This window comes from Chelonoidis abingdonii, chromosome 5 (assembly GCF_003597395.2).
Source record: "Chelonoidis abingdonii isolate Lonesome George chromosome 5, CheloAbing_2.0, whole genome shotgun sequence".
In the NCBI taxonomy this organism is placed as follows: Eukaryota; Metazoa; Chordata; order Testudines; family Testudinidae; genus Chelonoidis; species Chelonoidis abingdonii.
In genome coordinates, this window is record NC_133773.1 from 12114836 (window position 1) to 12133347 (window position 18512).

At 46.0% G+C, this 18512-nt stretch overlaps 1 protein-coding gene across 1 annotated transcript; it reads right to left on the reverse strand.

Annotated features, from left to right (window-relative positions):
* Nucleotides 1–6053: 6053 nt before the first annotated feature.
* On the reverse strand, nt 6054–15905 carry AREG (amphiregulin). Its single transcript, XM_032762323.2, has 6 exons — nt 15797–15905; nt 14903–15085; nt 11713–11896; nt 11105–11263; nt 8645–8744; nt 6054–7032 (listed from the first exon to the last, which is right to left on the reverse strand). The coding sequence occupies exons 1-5, from the start codon at nt 15837–15839 to the stop codon at nt 8657–8659; spliced, it is 657 nt and encodes a 218-aa protein (XP_032618214.1). The 5' UTR covers nt 15840–15905; the 3' UTR covers nt 6054–7032; nt 8645–8656.
* Between the last annotated feature and the right edge of the window lie 2607 nt (nt 15906–18512).

Consider the following 18512-nt stretch of genomic DNA (forward strand, 5'->3'; position numbering starts at 1 on the left):
GCCCCTGGGGATGAAGGGATCTCTCCAATACTAATATACACAACAAATACAAGCATTTGGCTGCACAGCTTAAATCTAGAGCTAATAAAAGCAGGTGGAAGGGGAAAACTCACTGTCACATTGGTTTCTCATTTCCTCTCTCCCCCTCCTCCAGCCAGGCTGCAGACAAGGCTCTACATTCCTCCCCTACCCCAGCAGGGGTTCTCCTCTAGGCTGTAGCTTGCAGTAGGGACACTGGCTGAGATGCCTGCTGCTGCTGCCTGCATAAGGACAGTTTAAATTCAGCTGTTCCTCGGCAGTTCAGCCCCCAGGGTTAGAAGCCGTTTCCGGCATCCTTCTTAATTTCACTCCCAGTTGTTGTTGGGGCGGAAGGGGGAGGAAGGGGGTGTGTGACCATGGCAGGGGCAGTTCTTTTCTGCCCCCAGGATGAGGGGATCTTCTGTACACAAAAAAACACAATCAAAATCAGGAACCATTTCCAAGTTCAAATCTATCCCATTCCCTCCCCAGCAGAGGATCATGGTTGTGATGTCCTAACTGCTTGCAGATCCTCTTTGAAATGTTACTGAACCGCACAGGGAACAGCTGAATTTAAACTGTTCTTATGCAGGAGGCAGGCTTCTTTCTCTCCCTCCCTCCCTCCCTCAGCCAGTCTCCCTGCTGCAAGCTATAGGGAAGCCCCTGCATCTGCTGCTTAGTGCCAGGCAGGGAGAAAGCGTGGAGCCTACTGTCCGCAGCCTGGCTGGAGGAGGAGGGAAGCCATGGAGAAAAAGGTGACACTGAGTTTTCACTTTTTCAGGCTTATTCCAATAGTAAAGTTTTATTGCAGACGGTACTGAGAGTAGTAATAGTGGCTTTATTTTCTCTATCTATGTCATGCAATGGGAGGGATCCATGAAGTAAGAGAGGTGGGTTGCTTGTGATTGGACCATATGGGTAAGAAATGTAAATTACTTTCACCCCTGCCCAAACCCCAGGGCTCCCAGCTGCCTCTGTAGCTGGTAGCTCTGGGGGTGATTTAAAGAGCCCAGCCCCTAGCTTCAGCTGAATCCCCAAGCCTCTTAAATCCTGATTTAAAAGCCCTGGGATTTAAAGGCCCCTCCTCTTCTGATAGAGGGCATGACTCTTCCGGTTGAGGCCCCTCCCCCTCTGCAGGACTTTGGAGTACCAGCAAGTCCTTTAAGTTACTTTCACCCCTGGACCCAACCCACAACCCATGTTGTCAGGGCCCCTGAAGGCCGTGTTACCAGCGGTGAGCCCAAAGGAGGTCATGGCATCAAAAAGTCTAGGAAGCACCACTCTGTGACAAGTGGGGGAGCCATGCTAAAAGCTCTCCCTCACAGCACTGATGTGTGGGCTGGCCCACTGGAGTGAAGATACTCATTCACGCCACAGATCTTGCCAGCACTTGCATATTTGATTCATAGTAAAAGCTGGTAACAGGCAGTAATCATTCAGTGTTAAAGGCTGTATGAGGGAAAGATTAGTTCGTGTTTAAAAACCAATTGTCATCCATGACTATTTTTCCTGGAGGACATAATTACTATTTAATCTGACTCATGAGACTTTTAACGTATAAGCCTTTACATCAGATCAGAACACAGCCACGCGGCCAGCACTTCACACAGGCAATGGAATCTAGCACATGATGGTAGCCGCTGCAGCCCTTAAATGTACGCTCACCATTTTTTTTACTAAGTTGACGTTAAAGGACATGTTTTGGCAAGTGTGGAACACATCCCAGGGGTCTTCACCGAGGCCACTGCTCCGTGTAACGTTTACCAGAAGAAACCAGTTTCACAGCACAGTAGGTGACAGAGCTGAGCAAGCGTAGATACTGATGCTGAGGTAACTGTTTCAGAGGCTATGAAATCTGGGGACCAAAGAGCTTAGCTCCCATTTTAGGCCCCAAACTCAATCTGAGCTGTATTGAAAATGTTACCACGAAGTGGCTCACACTGAGAACTGCTGAGTGTTTAGTTCTATTTGAAAATCTATCCCTTAATTATAGGGCCCTACCAAATTCACAGCCATGAAAAAAAGACGTCATGGACCGTGAAATCTGGCCTTTTATGCATCTTTACCCTATCCTATATAGATTTCACCGGGGAGACCAATATTTCTCAAATTGGGAGCCCTGACCCAAAAGGGAGATTGCAAGGTTATTTTGGGGAGCGGGGATTGCAGTGTTGCCACCCTTACTTCTGTGCTCCTTCAGAGCTGGGTGACTGGAGAGTGAAGGTTAGTGGCCAGACACCCAGCTCTGAAGGCAGCACCCCACCAGCAGCAGTGAAGAAGTAAGGGTGGCAATACCATACCAGGCCATCCTTACTTCTGTGCTGTTGGTGTCGGTGGCTCTGTCTTCAGAGCTGGACTCCTGACCAGCAGCCGCTGCTCTCCAGCTGCCCAGCTCCAAAGGCAGTGCTGCCACCAGCAGCAGCACAGAAGTAAGGGTAGCAGTACTGCAAACCGCCCCCCTCAAACCTTGTGACCTCCCCCCAACTCCTTTTTGGGGCAGGATCCCTACAATTACACCACTGTGAAATTTCAGATTGAAATAGCTGAAATCATGAAGTTGACCAAAGTAGATGCCACTTATCTATGGGCCCAAATGGAACCAGAGCTCTTTGGGAAACCTGGCCACCCACGCTTCCAGATATTCTGCTGATCCTGGAAATCTACAGCCAACAATTGTGGATATCCACATCAAGGCACCTTAAAAGGAGCTTGATTTTCTGGATATCCTCCTGGGAAAATCAGATTTCTTCACCCTGACTCAAACTGGGCCTCCAGCATCACTAGTCATTTTTGCAAGTCCTGGCCATGTGTTTTTGGGAGCTATGTTCAAGTCACTCTACTTGTTCATGAACAAGGAAGGTAACAACTCCAGCCTGTGAGAGGGTGTAATAAATGATTTCTTGAGGAGGTATCTTGCATGAGTAATGGGTGCTGAACAAGTTCACATGGTGCAGGAATACCCTGTGATAGTCAGTTCTCAGGAAGTGGTGAACAGCTTGATTACACAAGTTTCCCTTGCATTGCCCTCCATTCTCAACATGGAGGGAGGGAAACCCTTACCTCTCTTTGTTGAAAATTGTTGGACCACATCCGTCATCTAGAAAAATCAGTTCCAGCCTCTACTGAAAATTGAGCAAGTGGGCAAACACCCACCTTCCTTTCTGCTTTCTTCCATGCTTGGAAGTCATTCCCCATAAACATCTACACAGCCACTTCAAGAGCTATCTTCCACTCTCTCCTCCGCCACAATGACTACAAAAAAACATAAGAGTTGCTGCACATGACTAGCCTACCTGTCATGCTAGGCTTTGTCTCATACGCCCCTGTCTACAGCCAACTGTTGACTCGTGTTTTGTACTTACATGGTTCCTGCCTCAAGGGGTTTACAATCTTTTTGTTGTGTTTGTACAGCCCTTAGCACATGGGGTCCTTGGTTGTGACTAGGGCTCCTAGACTGTACAGGAATACAAATAATAAATGATGAGACTTATTCTACAGGTAGGCAGCAGTCATGCGAATGACAGTTTGTGAGGTTGCTGGAGCTTACAGGGAAAGGGTGATGGCACTTTGATTCTAAACTGCTTATTGTTGCTGCAACTATTGGATCAAAATGGAGACACAGCTCATGAAGCCTGAGACAGGCTAGCCACCTTTCATGCCAGTTTTAGTAGCAACTGACAGAAAATCCACTTGGGGAAAAAAAAAAAAAAAAAAAAGTGTGGTTTATGCACAGGCCGGATCCATGCTGCAATCTTAACCATAAAATGTTGCAATACGTGCCAGTCAGGCGCAGGCTGTTTCCTTGATGCTCAATCCAATTTCACACTCACCCAGGACAGAAGGAATGAGGTACACAGAGTGTTTCCTGGTATTAGGTTTCAGAGAAGGTAATTAGGGCCTCAAGATTATGTGAAGAAAATAGGAATTTGTTTTATGCTCACATGGCAAAGGCCACTCAGGCAATGCCTAGGGAGTAACATCAAACAGCCCTGCCGAGGGACATACTAGACAATACTTACAGAACCGCAGCCCCAGCCCCGTACAGCGATGTTGTTTGTAATGGAAGTGGTTAGTAACATCCTCCCATTAACTTAGAAAAGTCAAGAAATAAGGCTGTACTCGTCCATTCAGAGTGATGTTTCCCAGAAAGGTCTCTTATCCCTGCCCTTGGTGTCACCCCATGAGCACCTACACTTCTGTTTTTGTCATCTCTGAAATCTTGTCAAAGGCTAAAGAAATAAGGCAGAATCGGGTAGCCATATACGGTGAAAGGAGTGGAGGACACAGGCAGACTAGAACTGGCCAAATACACTTCCAAGTCAAAGGTTAGCTGTGACTTTAAGGCAACATGCTGACAGACTAATAACCCTCAAACATTCTGTTTTTCCTGTTCTACACACCATTTCAAGACTATGATGAGCCACAGGAGAGTGTGCCACTTAACTCATTAGTGAGCTGCAGGATATTAAAGATTAAGTAATATTCTTCTCTTTACTTTTATTATGCATAGCTTTCCTCCCATTCCCTACTGTCAGGCTGATTGTACAACTCGAGGTTAGGCAGCCTTCTCCTACGTAACAGCAGGCATTAGGTTGAACTCCACCATTCATTAATGCAAGGCTTGGAAGATTTTGTACAGTAACTACTGTAAAAGGAACTAGTGTTCCTATTTTACCAAATCAGGGTCTTCCTTTTCCAGATTTGATTAGAGTAATGTGTGGGTGAGGCTACATACCTTTGGAGATCTGTGCCTGTATAACTCGTTTACTCTTAAAGTTCTTTAGATCATTCCATGGGTAAGGCTGCAAACCAGACTACAGATCCACAACAGAAAAACTGAGAACTTACACCCTTCTCATTAAGAATGTTTGCAGTCCCTATCCTTGTTCGCAACCCCTAGCTGAGGGATCAAGTTTCAGGTCACCACTTTTCTTCTCAACACCCATAGATCAGAATAAACTAGACTATTTATGTAAAAAGTTTAATTATAAAATAAATAGGTTTCCTTTATGGTTGTACACATACCTTAAATATTAAATACAGTAATAAATATTTACAATAGTATAAAACTCTGTACTTACATACTTACAGAAATTAAACTTAATTTAGCAGTTTTGCTTAACCATCAGAAAAGATTTTCTATTAAGCCTTTGAAATAAATTATAAACATGACTCCTGAAAAGAACACAATACTTCATGCACAAGATTTGGTTTGAATCAGTTAGGGAAAGTTCTCAAATGAGATCATAAGGACAAGTCAGCAAAAGGAGATCAAGACAAAGTACTTTAGAAGATTCTGTGCATTTCAAGGGGAAAAAAAAAAAAAAAATCACAATAACGTTGATTGTTGATATTCAGCAAGCAGTAGCATCTGACTCTAGATCTTATCCAGAAGAGGAGTTCTCCATTACTGAGACTAGAAAACATTTTATATCTTAAACTACAAAGACATCTTTTATTACTTGAGGATTAGTTGGAAGTACCAAGATCTGGAAGCCCAGGGAGGAAGCTCTGGACAATGAGATCTCAGACAGAAACAACTGATAAATTAACTGGCAGAGGTTCTGTAACAAGACCCAAGAAATACCTGAAGACTAAGCTCGATTCCACATTTTCTGGAAGTTCAGAGTGCTCATGTTTTCTTTAAAAAGTATCTTAGCTGGGGCAACAGGACCTAGTTCTTGATCTTATGAACTTAAATTAGAACAAAGGTGTTCATTGTCCAGTGTACTAGAAAAAAGCCTGGAGACAATCTACAAGAAGTAATGGTCTCAAGTTGCAGTGGAGAGGTTTAGGTTGGATATTAGGAAAAAAAACTTTCACTAGGAGGGTGGTGAAGCACTGGAATGGGTTACCTAGGGAGGTGGTGGAATCTCCTTCCTTAGGAGTTTTTAAGGTCAGGCTTGACAAAGCCCTGGCTGGGGTGATTTAGTTGGGGATTGGTCCTGCTTTGTAGGAGATTGGACTAGATACCTCCTGAGGTCCCTTCCAACCCTGATATTCTATGATTCTAATTGAAACTTCAAAGCAATCACTCAGCCCAGCAAATGTGTGCATAACTTTACTCATAAATAGTCTCACTGAAGTCAATGGAACTACTCATGCTTAAGTGTTCACAGGATCAGGGCCCAGGTTTGTTACAAAAGGAATCTTCAGTGAGATCTCATGAGTAGATTTTGGGGCTTGTCTACACCATGCTTTAGTCTGCACTAGTATGTCATGTGCAGACTGGACTACGTGGACCCTGCTAGCACTGCAAGTTTCCCAGTGCACATTGATGCTTGAAGTAGGACTGTCAATCTGCACTAGGGAACCTGTAGCATACATCAGAAAAGTCAACGCAGACCAATTAGTCTAGTCTAGTCTGCACTAGAATTCTACTCCACGCCCTGTGGTGCAGACAAGCCTTCAGATTCCTGGTCTGCTGCTAATAAAGCAGATACAGCACATAGGATCACAGGGGTGGGAGAAGAAAGCTCGTCCCCACACCTGTAGTGCACCTCCAGTCACAAAGGTCTGGGGAACAAGCTTAATCTAATTTTGTCCCATGTCCTTTTGTGTAACAATAGGGCAGACAGGGGCAACAAGCCCCCTGTTCTCCTTGAAGCCATTATCTCCCTTAAATGGAAACTCTGGACAACAACAAGTGTGACTGCAGGACACTTGCAGCAAACAGTGAGTCAAAAGGAATGTTATCCAGGTAGCAGCAGAAAGAGGGCAGTCTTCCATCAATGACTGGATGAGGCTCCCAGGCAGCTCCCAACAGTGGGGCTTTCAACCCTCTAGTTGCAACATCCTCCACATTGGGCAGCTGGGATGTGTTGGCAGCAGCCCAGCCCAGCCAGCTTCTCAGCATCAAATTGTTCTTCAGAGGCCTCCTTACAGGATCCAAGTTGATTGAGTGGGGCCTCTGGGTAACAGCTCCTAGTGGCTCCAACAGTGGCCACCTCCTACCTATGTCTTCCTGAAGGAGTTAGTCTGCAACTTCAGGCAAGGTCACTTCAGCTTCATGTTCTGCAAGAGACAGACTAAATCATACCATCTGAAGGGCAATGCAAGTTATGACCCAATTTGAAAGTCAAGCCCCAGCAGACTGAACATTTAGCCTTTGCTGTCAGTCTATATGCTGAATTTTGGGTTTCTTACTGCCTTCCTATAAGCAGTTGTCAAAGAAGCTTTAAGGCCTGAATACTTATTTTCTTCAAAAAGCAGTAAGCATCATTAACTGGTCCAGGCATAGGTCTAAAGCTATGAGGCCAGATCCTCAGCTGGTGTAAATCTGCATATATCCAGCTGCAGTTTACACTGGAACAACATACAACAGTTCAAGATGGGGCCCCATGGCTTATACCGAGATTGTTCTTTCCAGTTATTTCTTGGCTAACTGTATCAGCCCCTTACAGTCAGTCAACGAGCTAGATATGCTAGGTTTAAGATAAGACCTAGTCCTTTAGCCATGAGTGGGGAAGCGATTGCTTTTTAAAAAATGCAGTAAGAAACCTGGATTTTGCATAAGTAGGTGAGATAAAGCTAGATTTAAGGGATTTTAGGGAGGCTTGGAAGACAAAGCCGAACTGGATGGCTCAGAGAACTGACAGGATACCAAGTCATGTGGAGGTCACTAGTTCATATCTAGATGCAGCTAGGACATGACAAGGTTTTAGCCAATGTGTGACATGCAAGAGAGTTTTACAGCACTCAGTTGGGCCATGTGCTGCCTTCTCCTCTTAACACCCCACCTCATGCAAATACATGCTAGTGATTTCAGTTCTCCAACAGGACAGAAGACCACATCACTGCAGGCTGGCACTGCTGTAGGCTCTCAAGTGGACAATGTCTGTATCGACTGATGAGACATTTCCTTTCCTCATGTTTAAATATGGCCCTTGCAGTCTGAGAGGGGACAAGATGCTAGGAAGCTTGTGCTGTTCTTGCACTGAGAAATTTTGGTCTCCAATCCCTGTTTCATGGAGCTGAGTGCTGACTTGTTATTTAGATGCTACCCAGTCTCCCTCAGTATAAGAACAAATAGAAAAGCTCATGACAGGAGAAAAAAAAAAAAAAAAAAAAAAAAAAAGTGCTTGGCACCCTCTCCCCAGGCAGTCCATACACTGTTTTTTCCTTCTGTCATGACTCAATAGTAGTCCATGGCCTCAGAGGGAGATTGCACTTCAAAGTGCTAGAACCCATGGGGAGGGAGGCTCTGTACTGCTCCCATACTGCCAATGGCTCCCTTTGGGAGGTTCCCCCTCAGTTCGAGCCCCTCTTGTGAGCCAGGGGAAAGCAGACACAGAAGGGAGTGTTGATGCTGTTAAAGCAGCAGGAATTTCTGTACCGTTCTACATTTGTCAAGGTTTGGAGGAGACAAGAGGCTACTCGGTCTTTCGCCTGTGACCAGGCATTTCAGGGTCTTCCCATCCCATGCCTCTGCACAAGACGGCAAACAGGTTCCGCAAGTACCCACAAGGTTATTACCCACACCAGGAGTTTGGGATTGTGTTTCCAACAGCTGTGCACAGAGTAAGAGTCTGAAACTCCACGTTATGCAGAATTAGGAAGCATGCGAGTGTTTTGTGGATGGTGCAAGCTTGGAATACTACCCAACGCACACAACATCATTCTGTACCTGCACTCTCCTTTACACGCCAACATGGCCATTTCCAGTCTCATGTCTGAGCTTTTTTCTTTCCTCCTTTTCTTCACATCGAGGATAAGTTTTCCTGACCCTGTGGAGTCACAAAGCATGAGGGTTAGAGCTCATTCAGAGTGAGTATGTTTGTCCCCCATCCCTAAAGCATATCCTCCAATAGTCAGACTGGAGCGCCAAGCCACCAGCTTGTGGAAAGCAGGAGCGCTGCTTTTGTTTGCTAAGCATTCTCCACCTCTGGGCATATACTGTGGTAACCGTTGCACAGCTCCAGGAATGGATCCAGCAAAAGGGAATTCCAGTTCTAGAATACTGGACATTTCCAGGGGACTTTTCATCCATGTGCTTAACCCTTTCTTGTAAAGGGTCACAAGAAAGGGTTAAGCACATGGATGAAAAAGTATCACAATCCTCATTGAGGAGTTTTATTATTGATTTCAATGGGAACAGGCCACAGCTGAGTGCTTTTGATAAATTCTATCCTAAGGAACTTGTCCAAGCTCATACAACAGTTCTGGAATAGAAGCCAAGAATTCACCCCCCCTCCAAACCACCTGCTTTAACTGTCTTATTACTGTTAAGACTTGGATGATTTCTTGATCAAGCCGTAGGTCAGCAGGAGAATGTTTTAAACAGTTTTTGCAAACCTGAGGCTTGTGCCTAAAGTTCAAGTTCGTGGAAGGTCCTAGTTGGATAAGACAAGTTTAATTCTATTTTATCAGACACTAATAGATAATCCCCATTTGAACCAGACTTTGTGCTTCACAAATGTGAACTAGTTACTCTTCATAGTACCCCGAGTATGAAAGAAATATCCCATCTGTAATGTGGTGAACACTTAAGGCCAGTTGTGTCTGCATCAGCATTTCTTAAAAATGAGATTTAAGTATGAAGCAACAGACAAAAGTGCACATCTTTGTTTCCTGAATTGCAGGCATGGGTACAGCATGTACCTGATTCAGTTATTATAGCGTAGTCTGCCTAGTCTAATTTTAGATCCTGGCTTTTGGGTTAGCTTTACAGTATCCCAGGCTGCTGTACAGTATGATTTATTGCGTAGCCAGCTTAAGTTCCACAGGGGCATTATATGTTAGTTGATGACATCATATAGCAGCGTGTCCCAACTGACCTGAACGTTTTAAGAAGTGGGACACAAGCACAAACCAGAGTGCCATCAATGCATTTCACATGTTATCAGCTACGCAGTACTTGTAAGTGGCTAATTGTGCAGAGGGCGGTAAGAACAACTTTCTAATGGTTTATCGCTGACCGAGATCCAGATTTTGGCTACATTCAATGCCCTCTGCCTTTATCTGGGAATGGTGTTTCCCTACATTTTAGGGGAATAGAGGAAGGGACAGAAATCCAATTGGCACATGCCCACATGAGGAATGCTTCATTGAAGACTGGGCTGTAGTTCATAGTGTAACAATGGAATTACTTCATTTGTGGTCACCCAGTCACTGAGTAACAGCACCGAGATAAGAATCAAAGCAATGAACTTTTACTCTAGTATACTGTGCTTTCTGGGCACCTAGCCTTGAACATGTGAACTTGTGTACAAGGCATGGGGGAAGTCAACAGTTCCTATTTACGTTTTTGTATGTGCCTGTTCAAGATAATCATTTATATCACCATCTGAACCAAAATGCTGGTAAAGTCAGCAATATTTTGGGTTGGTAATTATTCCATGTCCCTCATGTTCGGTTTTCCAAGGGGCAGCTACTTATGCAACTTTGTTTTGACTCTTGATTAGAAACTCTTGTTATGTGTCCAATATATTGAGGTTTGGTCACGTGTCAAGGTAGAGTTTTGCCTGAGTTACTTGCAGATCAACCTCTTGTCCATAGGAGGCAACACTAAGCATATATATTACTGTTTTTCTGTCCGGGATTAGGAATCTAGATGGCCTACTCCTATGAAGTTAAAAGTACGTTTAGAGGTCTATACTTTCATACTCCACCCTCCACTTCCCCTACGGACATCAATGGGAGCTCTGTGTTCTGGTAGAGGACATTATCCGCCTATAAAGGGCACTGTTCAACTAAACAAGTTAGCACTAGCGTTTTTCCACCACTAGTCTCCACTTCCGTGCCCTCCAATGCCATTTCTGCTCCCAGTTACGGCAAAGACTGGGAAAAGCTATACAACAGAACATGAGTGGACAGAACCAGACTCCCCATGCTCAATGCACACCCCACCACTTTTTGGTCACCTTACAAACTCATCTCCATTGATTGACCAGTTTACTTTCTTTTAAATCCACATTGGACTGTAAACTCCTCAAGGCAGGGACTAGTCTTATTTTATGCACGTGAAGGGCCAAGCACACAACTCGCTTTGCAGCAGTGTAACCCCAGACTATTTTTCTGTAATGGTAGCATACTGCGCAAGCTACTCTTTAATTAAGCTAGACAGACTGGGAAGTGCTATACTTACTGCATTATAACAATGACGACAATTGCAATGAAGCTGATGCTGGACAGCAGAACAGCTACCACCACCAATATCGTTGTGGAATAATTGCTGATGTCGTTTCTCTTTTGAGTCTTCATGAACTGTTCACCACAGCGTTCACCAAAATAATCCTGATGACATCTGAAAATAACCCACATTAATATCAGCATTAGCTCCAGGAGCACTGGGTGGCCTGTCTGAAGCCAAGCCAACATGCACATTCAAGTGACTGAGGGATCCAGGTGCTACTGTTAGAGAATCTGCAGGAAATGCAGTCATCGTTCTAGCTCAAGGTTTGCTGACATTTAAACAAGTTGAGATCAGTTTGGGTGTGCTGTTTCAGGAAGGCACACCTTTTCATTCCTCCAGCTTTCAATTTTATGATCAACTGATGAGTTCAGTGGCTCATTATGCAGCTTATTAATCCCACCATCGTTTAATTTACATGGTAGAAACTTTCTCATGCGTGACAATCCAAGAGGTTGAACCAAGATAATTTCCCTCTGACTAAGCCATTATTCGCAGTGAGTATCTTGCCATAGATTCAGATACACTCTTATAATCTATACAATATCTGAGCATTAACTTACTTGCATATTACTTCTTTGAGTTCTTCTAGGTATTTGCATTCACCATGAATGCAAAAATTTTTGTACTCCGCTTCACATGGTGTCTCTTTCTTATTTTTCTTTCCTTTGTTTTTCTTTCTTTTTGTTTTGTCAGGATTCTTTTCCCTATCTGTTTTTGTTTGCTTGGGTTTAATCACAGGTTCAACTGGGAAAGAGAGATAGTCATGTTCAGTCCAGAATTTATAACAGCTAATTCTTTCCAACATGGAATTATACCTTAGGCCTTAACCCAACAGCAAAAGGTTGGGTAAGTGAGTCTTGAAAAAAAGCAAGCATTTGTACGCAAATGAATATTTATAGATAGGCATTCTGTGGCCAAGATTCTCTCTCGGCCTCAAACATGACCCCTATAGAAGGATGATGCATTGTTTCACATGGTTTTTAATTCAGCTAACATTAAGGTATACTCACTGTATTACATTTACAGGGGCACAATTAAGCCAAGATGAAGAAATGGCCCAAATGGACTATTCACAATAATTGCAAGACAAACAGGATGTGGCTCACTATGAGCAAAGTTCAGCAACCACTGACTTAGACCCACCCCCATCGCATCAGTGAGCGGAGGTAGCTCTTGTCAACCAGGTGCCAGCATGCTCCTGTAAAGGCAGAATTTGGCCTCACACCTTAAAGTGAAGATATCCCTGATGGCTACGTAGGGTGTACACTGATAGAAAATGTGTGTGCAATATGATAGGTTGTGTGTAACTACACCTACATCAAAGCTCTTATCTTACATGGGGAAGGAAATTCATACCAGAGTTGCAGTCATTTCAAGTCTACTACTGCTCTTACTGCCATCCCAGATTAGATACAGCCTCAAGTGATTTTTTACTTAAACTGCTAGCATAGGCAATTATATTGCCTTCCTTTATGTTGCAAAAAAGACAGTGGCATCCTTAAATACTGAGGACAAGCTACTTCTCTTTAGCTAGAAAATATAGTACTAGTAGCCTCTAGAGTTTATATAATATACACATAAACGCACAGCAAGGAGAATCAATTTATAGTGAGTCCTCTTCATGAAATATATGGTTAACTACAGTTATTTGCCTTAGTTGCTTTACAGATGGTGCAGGCAGTATATCACATATTCTGGGATAATATTTTACTCTCTCATGGTATGATGCAACTTACACACCAATTTGATAAGCCATAGATTGTGAGTCATTTGCATCATGACCATACAGTTCTTATAAAGGCTAATTCAACTCCCTGGTTACTGTAAGACCAGAGTAGTCTAATTGACTGGGGAAAGCCTCCCAATATACCCCTGAGCATTTTAAGTTCTTAAGTACATTTGTCATGTATTTTGGTTACTCAAAGCAAGAGACCATCCTCATCTAGGAGATGTTTGACTGTGAAGGGATTTTAGTTATACCAGTAGGCAAACCAGAAAGTACTGGCCCTGTTGTCAGGTTTCTTTTCCCTAGAAAAATAAAGCCACGAATAGTCACTATGGACAGGACAAGGGCATCAGCTGTTCAGTTAACTTTGGCAGATCAAGACAATCTACTTTGACAGCAGGTCCTTCTTTCATCCCTTACCTTACAGACTCAACCTGTCAGTTTGCATTTAAAAGGAAAAGGCTGTTGTCTTTGTGGTTTTATTAACAAACAATAGTTTGCAAGTTGTATATCCTTAGAAAGCTGCCTAGGCTTCTTAGGGAATGGGGTGGGAAACAGTCTGCTGCTGAATTTAAATTTATGGGGCTTTTAATCAGTCCAGTGCAAAAAGTCCATAGCCCATTAACTAAACAGCAGCCTCTTGTTAACAGCCCAGTTTCAAGTGCAGCCATTATCTAGCCCATGAGCCCCTGAACCAATACATTTCAGGCCCAACTTATGTTGACAGACATGCATCTGACGAAGTGGCACCGCGGGCCACGTGCCGGCGCAAGTGGGTGACATGCACCCACGAAAGCTCGTGCTCCAAAACGTCTGTTAGTCTATAAGGTGCCACAGGACTCTCTGCTGCTTTTATTTTCTCATGGAAGCCTAGAACATTCGACAACAGATCAGACAGGCCCAGGCCAAACCCACCTTGCACAAGGAGTAAGTTCTACTTGGAATGTTGTAGCTCAGGCCTGTCCCTAAGGGCTGGATCCTTTGAGCTATCACTGGAGTTATGGGCATCTTTCCACTGACTAATGGCAACCAGATCATGCCCCAGCACAGTGGAGCTTGCAGACTATTGGATGTTAAATACAAGGACAACCTTACAGACTTCAGATCTGACCTTAAGTCCTGTAAGTAGCCGTCTGAGATTTTCCATTGCCATTCCCTGTGAAACCTCCCTAACATAAGGACACAGGCCAAACAGGACTGTTGGTCACCGTGTAAGATACACTAGGGCTTTCCTGGATAGCCGGCATACAAGATAGTTATGGCAACTTGGAGGCTTCAGCTAAACAGAAAAAACTTAAAATTCACATTAGCAAACATTTTAAAAGCTTTGGTGTGGACAAGTTGTATTTAGGGTTCACTTCAACCAGCTAACATACAAGCTTGCCCCACCTATACTAAGGCATTAAGAACATGTTGGACAAGACAAGTAGCTGCTATTTAAAAACCCACTTTTTATTCACTCTAGATGTACTCCAATCATTGCACAATAAACTGGTGCTTGCTAGTCACCCTATAGCTCCTTCCTAGCAGAGAACCTGCATTAGTTTTATTGCAAGTCAAAAAATTCTAAGGCCAGATTTTTGCAAGTACTCCACACCAACTAGCACCTAGTGGGAAAAGGAAGTGCAGGGCACATATGAAAAGTCCACCCACTTCATTGGTCTGACTTTCAGGTAACTATACCAGCAGAGAATATTGGCTAGAAAGTTTTAGATTTTGGGGGAAATGCTAAAATGCTTCAACATCCTGCATGCCACTGGTTGCCAATATATTTAGCAAACTGAGCAGTAGAATGTTAGGATGCACAAGTCAATGGAAGGGAAGTTCAAGGCTCGTTAAAATAGTCATCTTTAGAACAATAAGATTATTCTTGTATGCAACCATTGGTAGCCAAGCACTGGGCAAGCTCAACCAAAGAAATGGCTCCATCTTTTAAGTGAACTGTGTCCATGTGATACATTATCCTGGTCAAACATGATTGGGATCCTTGGGGGAAAACATGTAGAAGCATCACTTCAACTCACCTCTAATCGAATCATCTACAATGTACATAGGCACTGCTGGGTCCTCCTCCTCTTCGTCTTCAGTATCTTCATAGTCAATTCCTGAGGGCATGGTGCTCCCATCCACTCTGTGGTCCAGTGCCTGAGGCACATTTTCCTCCTGCTCTGTTGCATTTAGTTCTAATCCAGCAACAGGGTGGCACCCTACAGAACAGAATGAAGACGTGTTAAAGTGGATCAGGATTTCAGGCCAACCCCGCAAATCAAATCTGGCAAAAAAGTGTTTACCTCAGAGCACACATTAAGTAGCTACTGAACACAGGCCATCATTCACCAGTGAGTCACTAAAGAAGCAGCACTGAGCATTTCAAATGCAAGTTCACTTATGCCAGCCCAATGATTTCAGACACAAAGATGGTATTTTAGTTTTTCTTCTTCTCTAGGACAGACCTAAAACCCAGAGAGACTGCAGGGGGCCATTCTACCCCACAAGATAGAGCAGGGGTTGATTTAAACCAGTTTCCCGTAGAAGTCTCCAAATTGCTATGGAATTTCTCACCTTCTGCCTCCATCTGGCCACCAAGGGAACACTGACCCCTGGACAGCCCAACACAGGGGGCCATGGTAAGTGCTAGGAGATTAGCAAAACCTACACAGGGGGCTGGGCTGAAACAAACAGGGGTTTCTAACCCGGATTACAGCACTGCTACTGCCCCGAGGCTCTCTCAGACGGGTCCCACACGGAACGCCAGGGGCTAGGAGACCTGCCAGCTGCTCAGCCCTAGCGCTCTGCAGCGAGAAGCCACAAACCTCCCTGCCCCGGGGGGCCGGCGGAACGCACCGCGACCGGACCGGCTCCGGGCTCCCTGCACTGCGCAGCGCTCCGGGAGCGGACCCCGCGCCTCACTCACTCACCGGAGAGCCAGGCCAGCGCCGAGAGCAGCAGCAGGGCTCGCATCAGAGACGGCAGCGTGCTGGCGTCCCGGCCGGCTTCACTTCAAGGCGAGGTCCCTATGCGCGCTCAGCTCCCAGCCCCAGCTGCCCGCACTTTATAGATCTGCCCGCTTTATATAGGCGGCTGGAGGGGAGCCGGCTGGGCAGGACCGCGGGCCTGCGTCAGCCGGGTGGAGCGGGCGGGAGGCGGGGCGGGAGCCGCTCTTGGGTGCGCAGGGAGGAATGCGTGGCCCGGAGCAAAGGGGGACTCGCTGGCGGGGCGTGGGTGGGGGAGAGCCCAGGCAAGCCAGTGAAAATCGGGCAGGACTTCACCTTTCACGTGCCCAGCCTGCAGCGCCTTGCACCCACCGCGGGCCACGTGCCGGGGCAAGGCAGGCTGCCTGGCACCTGTTTGTTTCCCCAGAGGGGCTCCCTGGACAAGAATCTGATGGCACAGACCCGCCCCCTCTCCCTTTTGCTGACTGGCCTAGGGCTGGTAGGGTGAACAAACAGCAAGTGTGAAAAATCTGGAGTGGGATGGGGAGTAATAGGAGCCTATATAAGAGAAAGTTCCCAATCAGGACTGTCCCTATAAAATCAGGACAATTGGTCATCCTATAGGTTGGCCTCCAGCCAGTTATATCTGGTCCAAAAAAGGCAAATGTCAAAATCTTTGACAAATGCTCTCACATTACCACCTTTTTCTCAAAAAGATGGGAAAAGGGGAGAGCAACAGCTGGAGTGCCAGTAAGAGTTCCCTGCACGTCTGCATCTGTTCTAACTGTCTGATGTCTGAGAACAAACAGTGGGTGCATAAGGAAAGTGGGTGTTATTAGCACCTGTTGCCTGGAAAGGATGGCTTGCTGTAGCCCTCTGCTGGCTCTCCCCATATACCCAGAGTCCAGTCTTACAAAACCTTATGCACAAACTTCACTTGGATGTCAACGGGACTGCCTGGCTGTGTACAGTTAAGCTGGTGCATAAGGGTTTGCAAGATCTGGACCTAAGATTATAGCGGATTTAGTGCAGGGACGGGCTTTTCATTACATGCAGGCTTGGCAGGATTCGAGTTCCCCAGTGCATGAGCATTCCTTTCTGCTGCTATATCATTTACCTCAGGGGGGCCCTATTTATCAGTGTGCTGCCAGGGCAGCGCCAGGAGCAGGGCCGACTCTAGGAATTTTGCTGTCCCAAGCCTTCCGCGGCTTGTATTTGGACAGTCCGCTGGTCCCGCGGCTTTGGAGGACCTCCTGCCTGCAGGAGGTCCTCCAAAACCGCGGGACCAGCAGACCCTCCGCAGGCACGCCGCCGAGGGCAACCTGCCTGCTGCCCTTGCGGCGCTGGCAGAGTGCCCCCCCACGGCTTGCCGCCCCAAGCACGCACTTTGCGTGCTGGGGCCTGGAGCCGCCCCTGACCAGGAGGCATTCTGCCTTGGGGGACCAATGCTTCTAGGGGCTCCAGGCGGTGCAGCCCTGATGACACCCCCCGTCTGCCCCCATGTGGCTGGTTGGCATGGATGGAGCCGTGGTACCATCCCTTCCCTGCTCCCTTGGGGCTTCCTGAGGGTGTTTGGAGGAGAGGACAACCTAAACACCCCATTGCAGTTCTGCCTGACCCATGAGCCTGGCAAGACACCTGCCACCTGGCTTTGTGATTAAGAGAGCAATGCTACATCCCAGTCAGTGACTAGAAACCAGAATGAAAACCAATCACACAAGCCCTGATTCAGCAAAGGACTTCACCACTTGCTTACTATTAAGTCTGTGCTGACATCCTGATAACTTGAAGCATGTGCTGAAAACCAGGGCCTGTGTTATTACCATTGCCACAACATGCAGACAGTATAAGATGTTATAAAGTCCTCTGAAAACTTCTCTGTACAAGTGTCAGCCAATCCCTCCCCACACCTGCCTCTCCTCCCCACCCCCCGCCCCCGGTTTCTGCCGTGACTCAATTACACAATAAAGTGAAAATATTGTGAAGCCGCAAAGAGTTGCCATAGGGACGAGTCGTATGTCATATGCAGAGGAATGAGGAGTTTATTGCAGCGACAATCCCGGCAGGTTATGCTGCCCCCCATGTGGGTGGAAGCAGGCTAGATACAGTAGTGAATATGATTTTTCACCAGCAAAAAGGAAACCAAAGGAACAAATGCTGAGTTCCTTACTCAGCCAGTGAGTGTTTGCTTGAGTAAGGCATGAGTAACCGCTGCATGGTGTCACTTAGGCGGGCGGGGGGGAGTGGGAGGGAGAGGGGTATTCACACTGGAAATGCAGAATGCTCCCTAGAACTCCGGATGCACATATGCTGGGTGGCTGCTACTACACCTCTCTGCAGGGTGCAACATGATACTGCATGGCCTCCCAGATGCTGGGCCATTGTGAAGGGGAGCTATAGGCCCATCTCCTCTAGGGCACTGAGCTCCCCTCTAGCAGGGAGGGAGCTGACCCTGTGCTCCCAATGTCCACTGGAAAAAAGCACAGCTCCACTGACTCCATCAGGCAGGGGATCAGGTCTCTAGAGTGCACGGGCCACAGAAGGGGGCAAGGGAAGGCTCCTTGAGTCCTTCCACCACACACGTGCACTTCCAGGTGAGGGTCAGGCACAAGCTAGTCCTGGGAATTTGACCCCAAAGTTCTTCACCATGAGAGGTGATGTCATCTCTTGGATTCCTTTTGATTAGCTTGCGAGGGAGAGA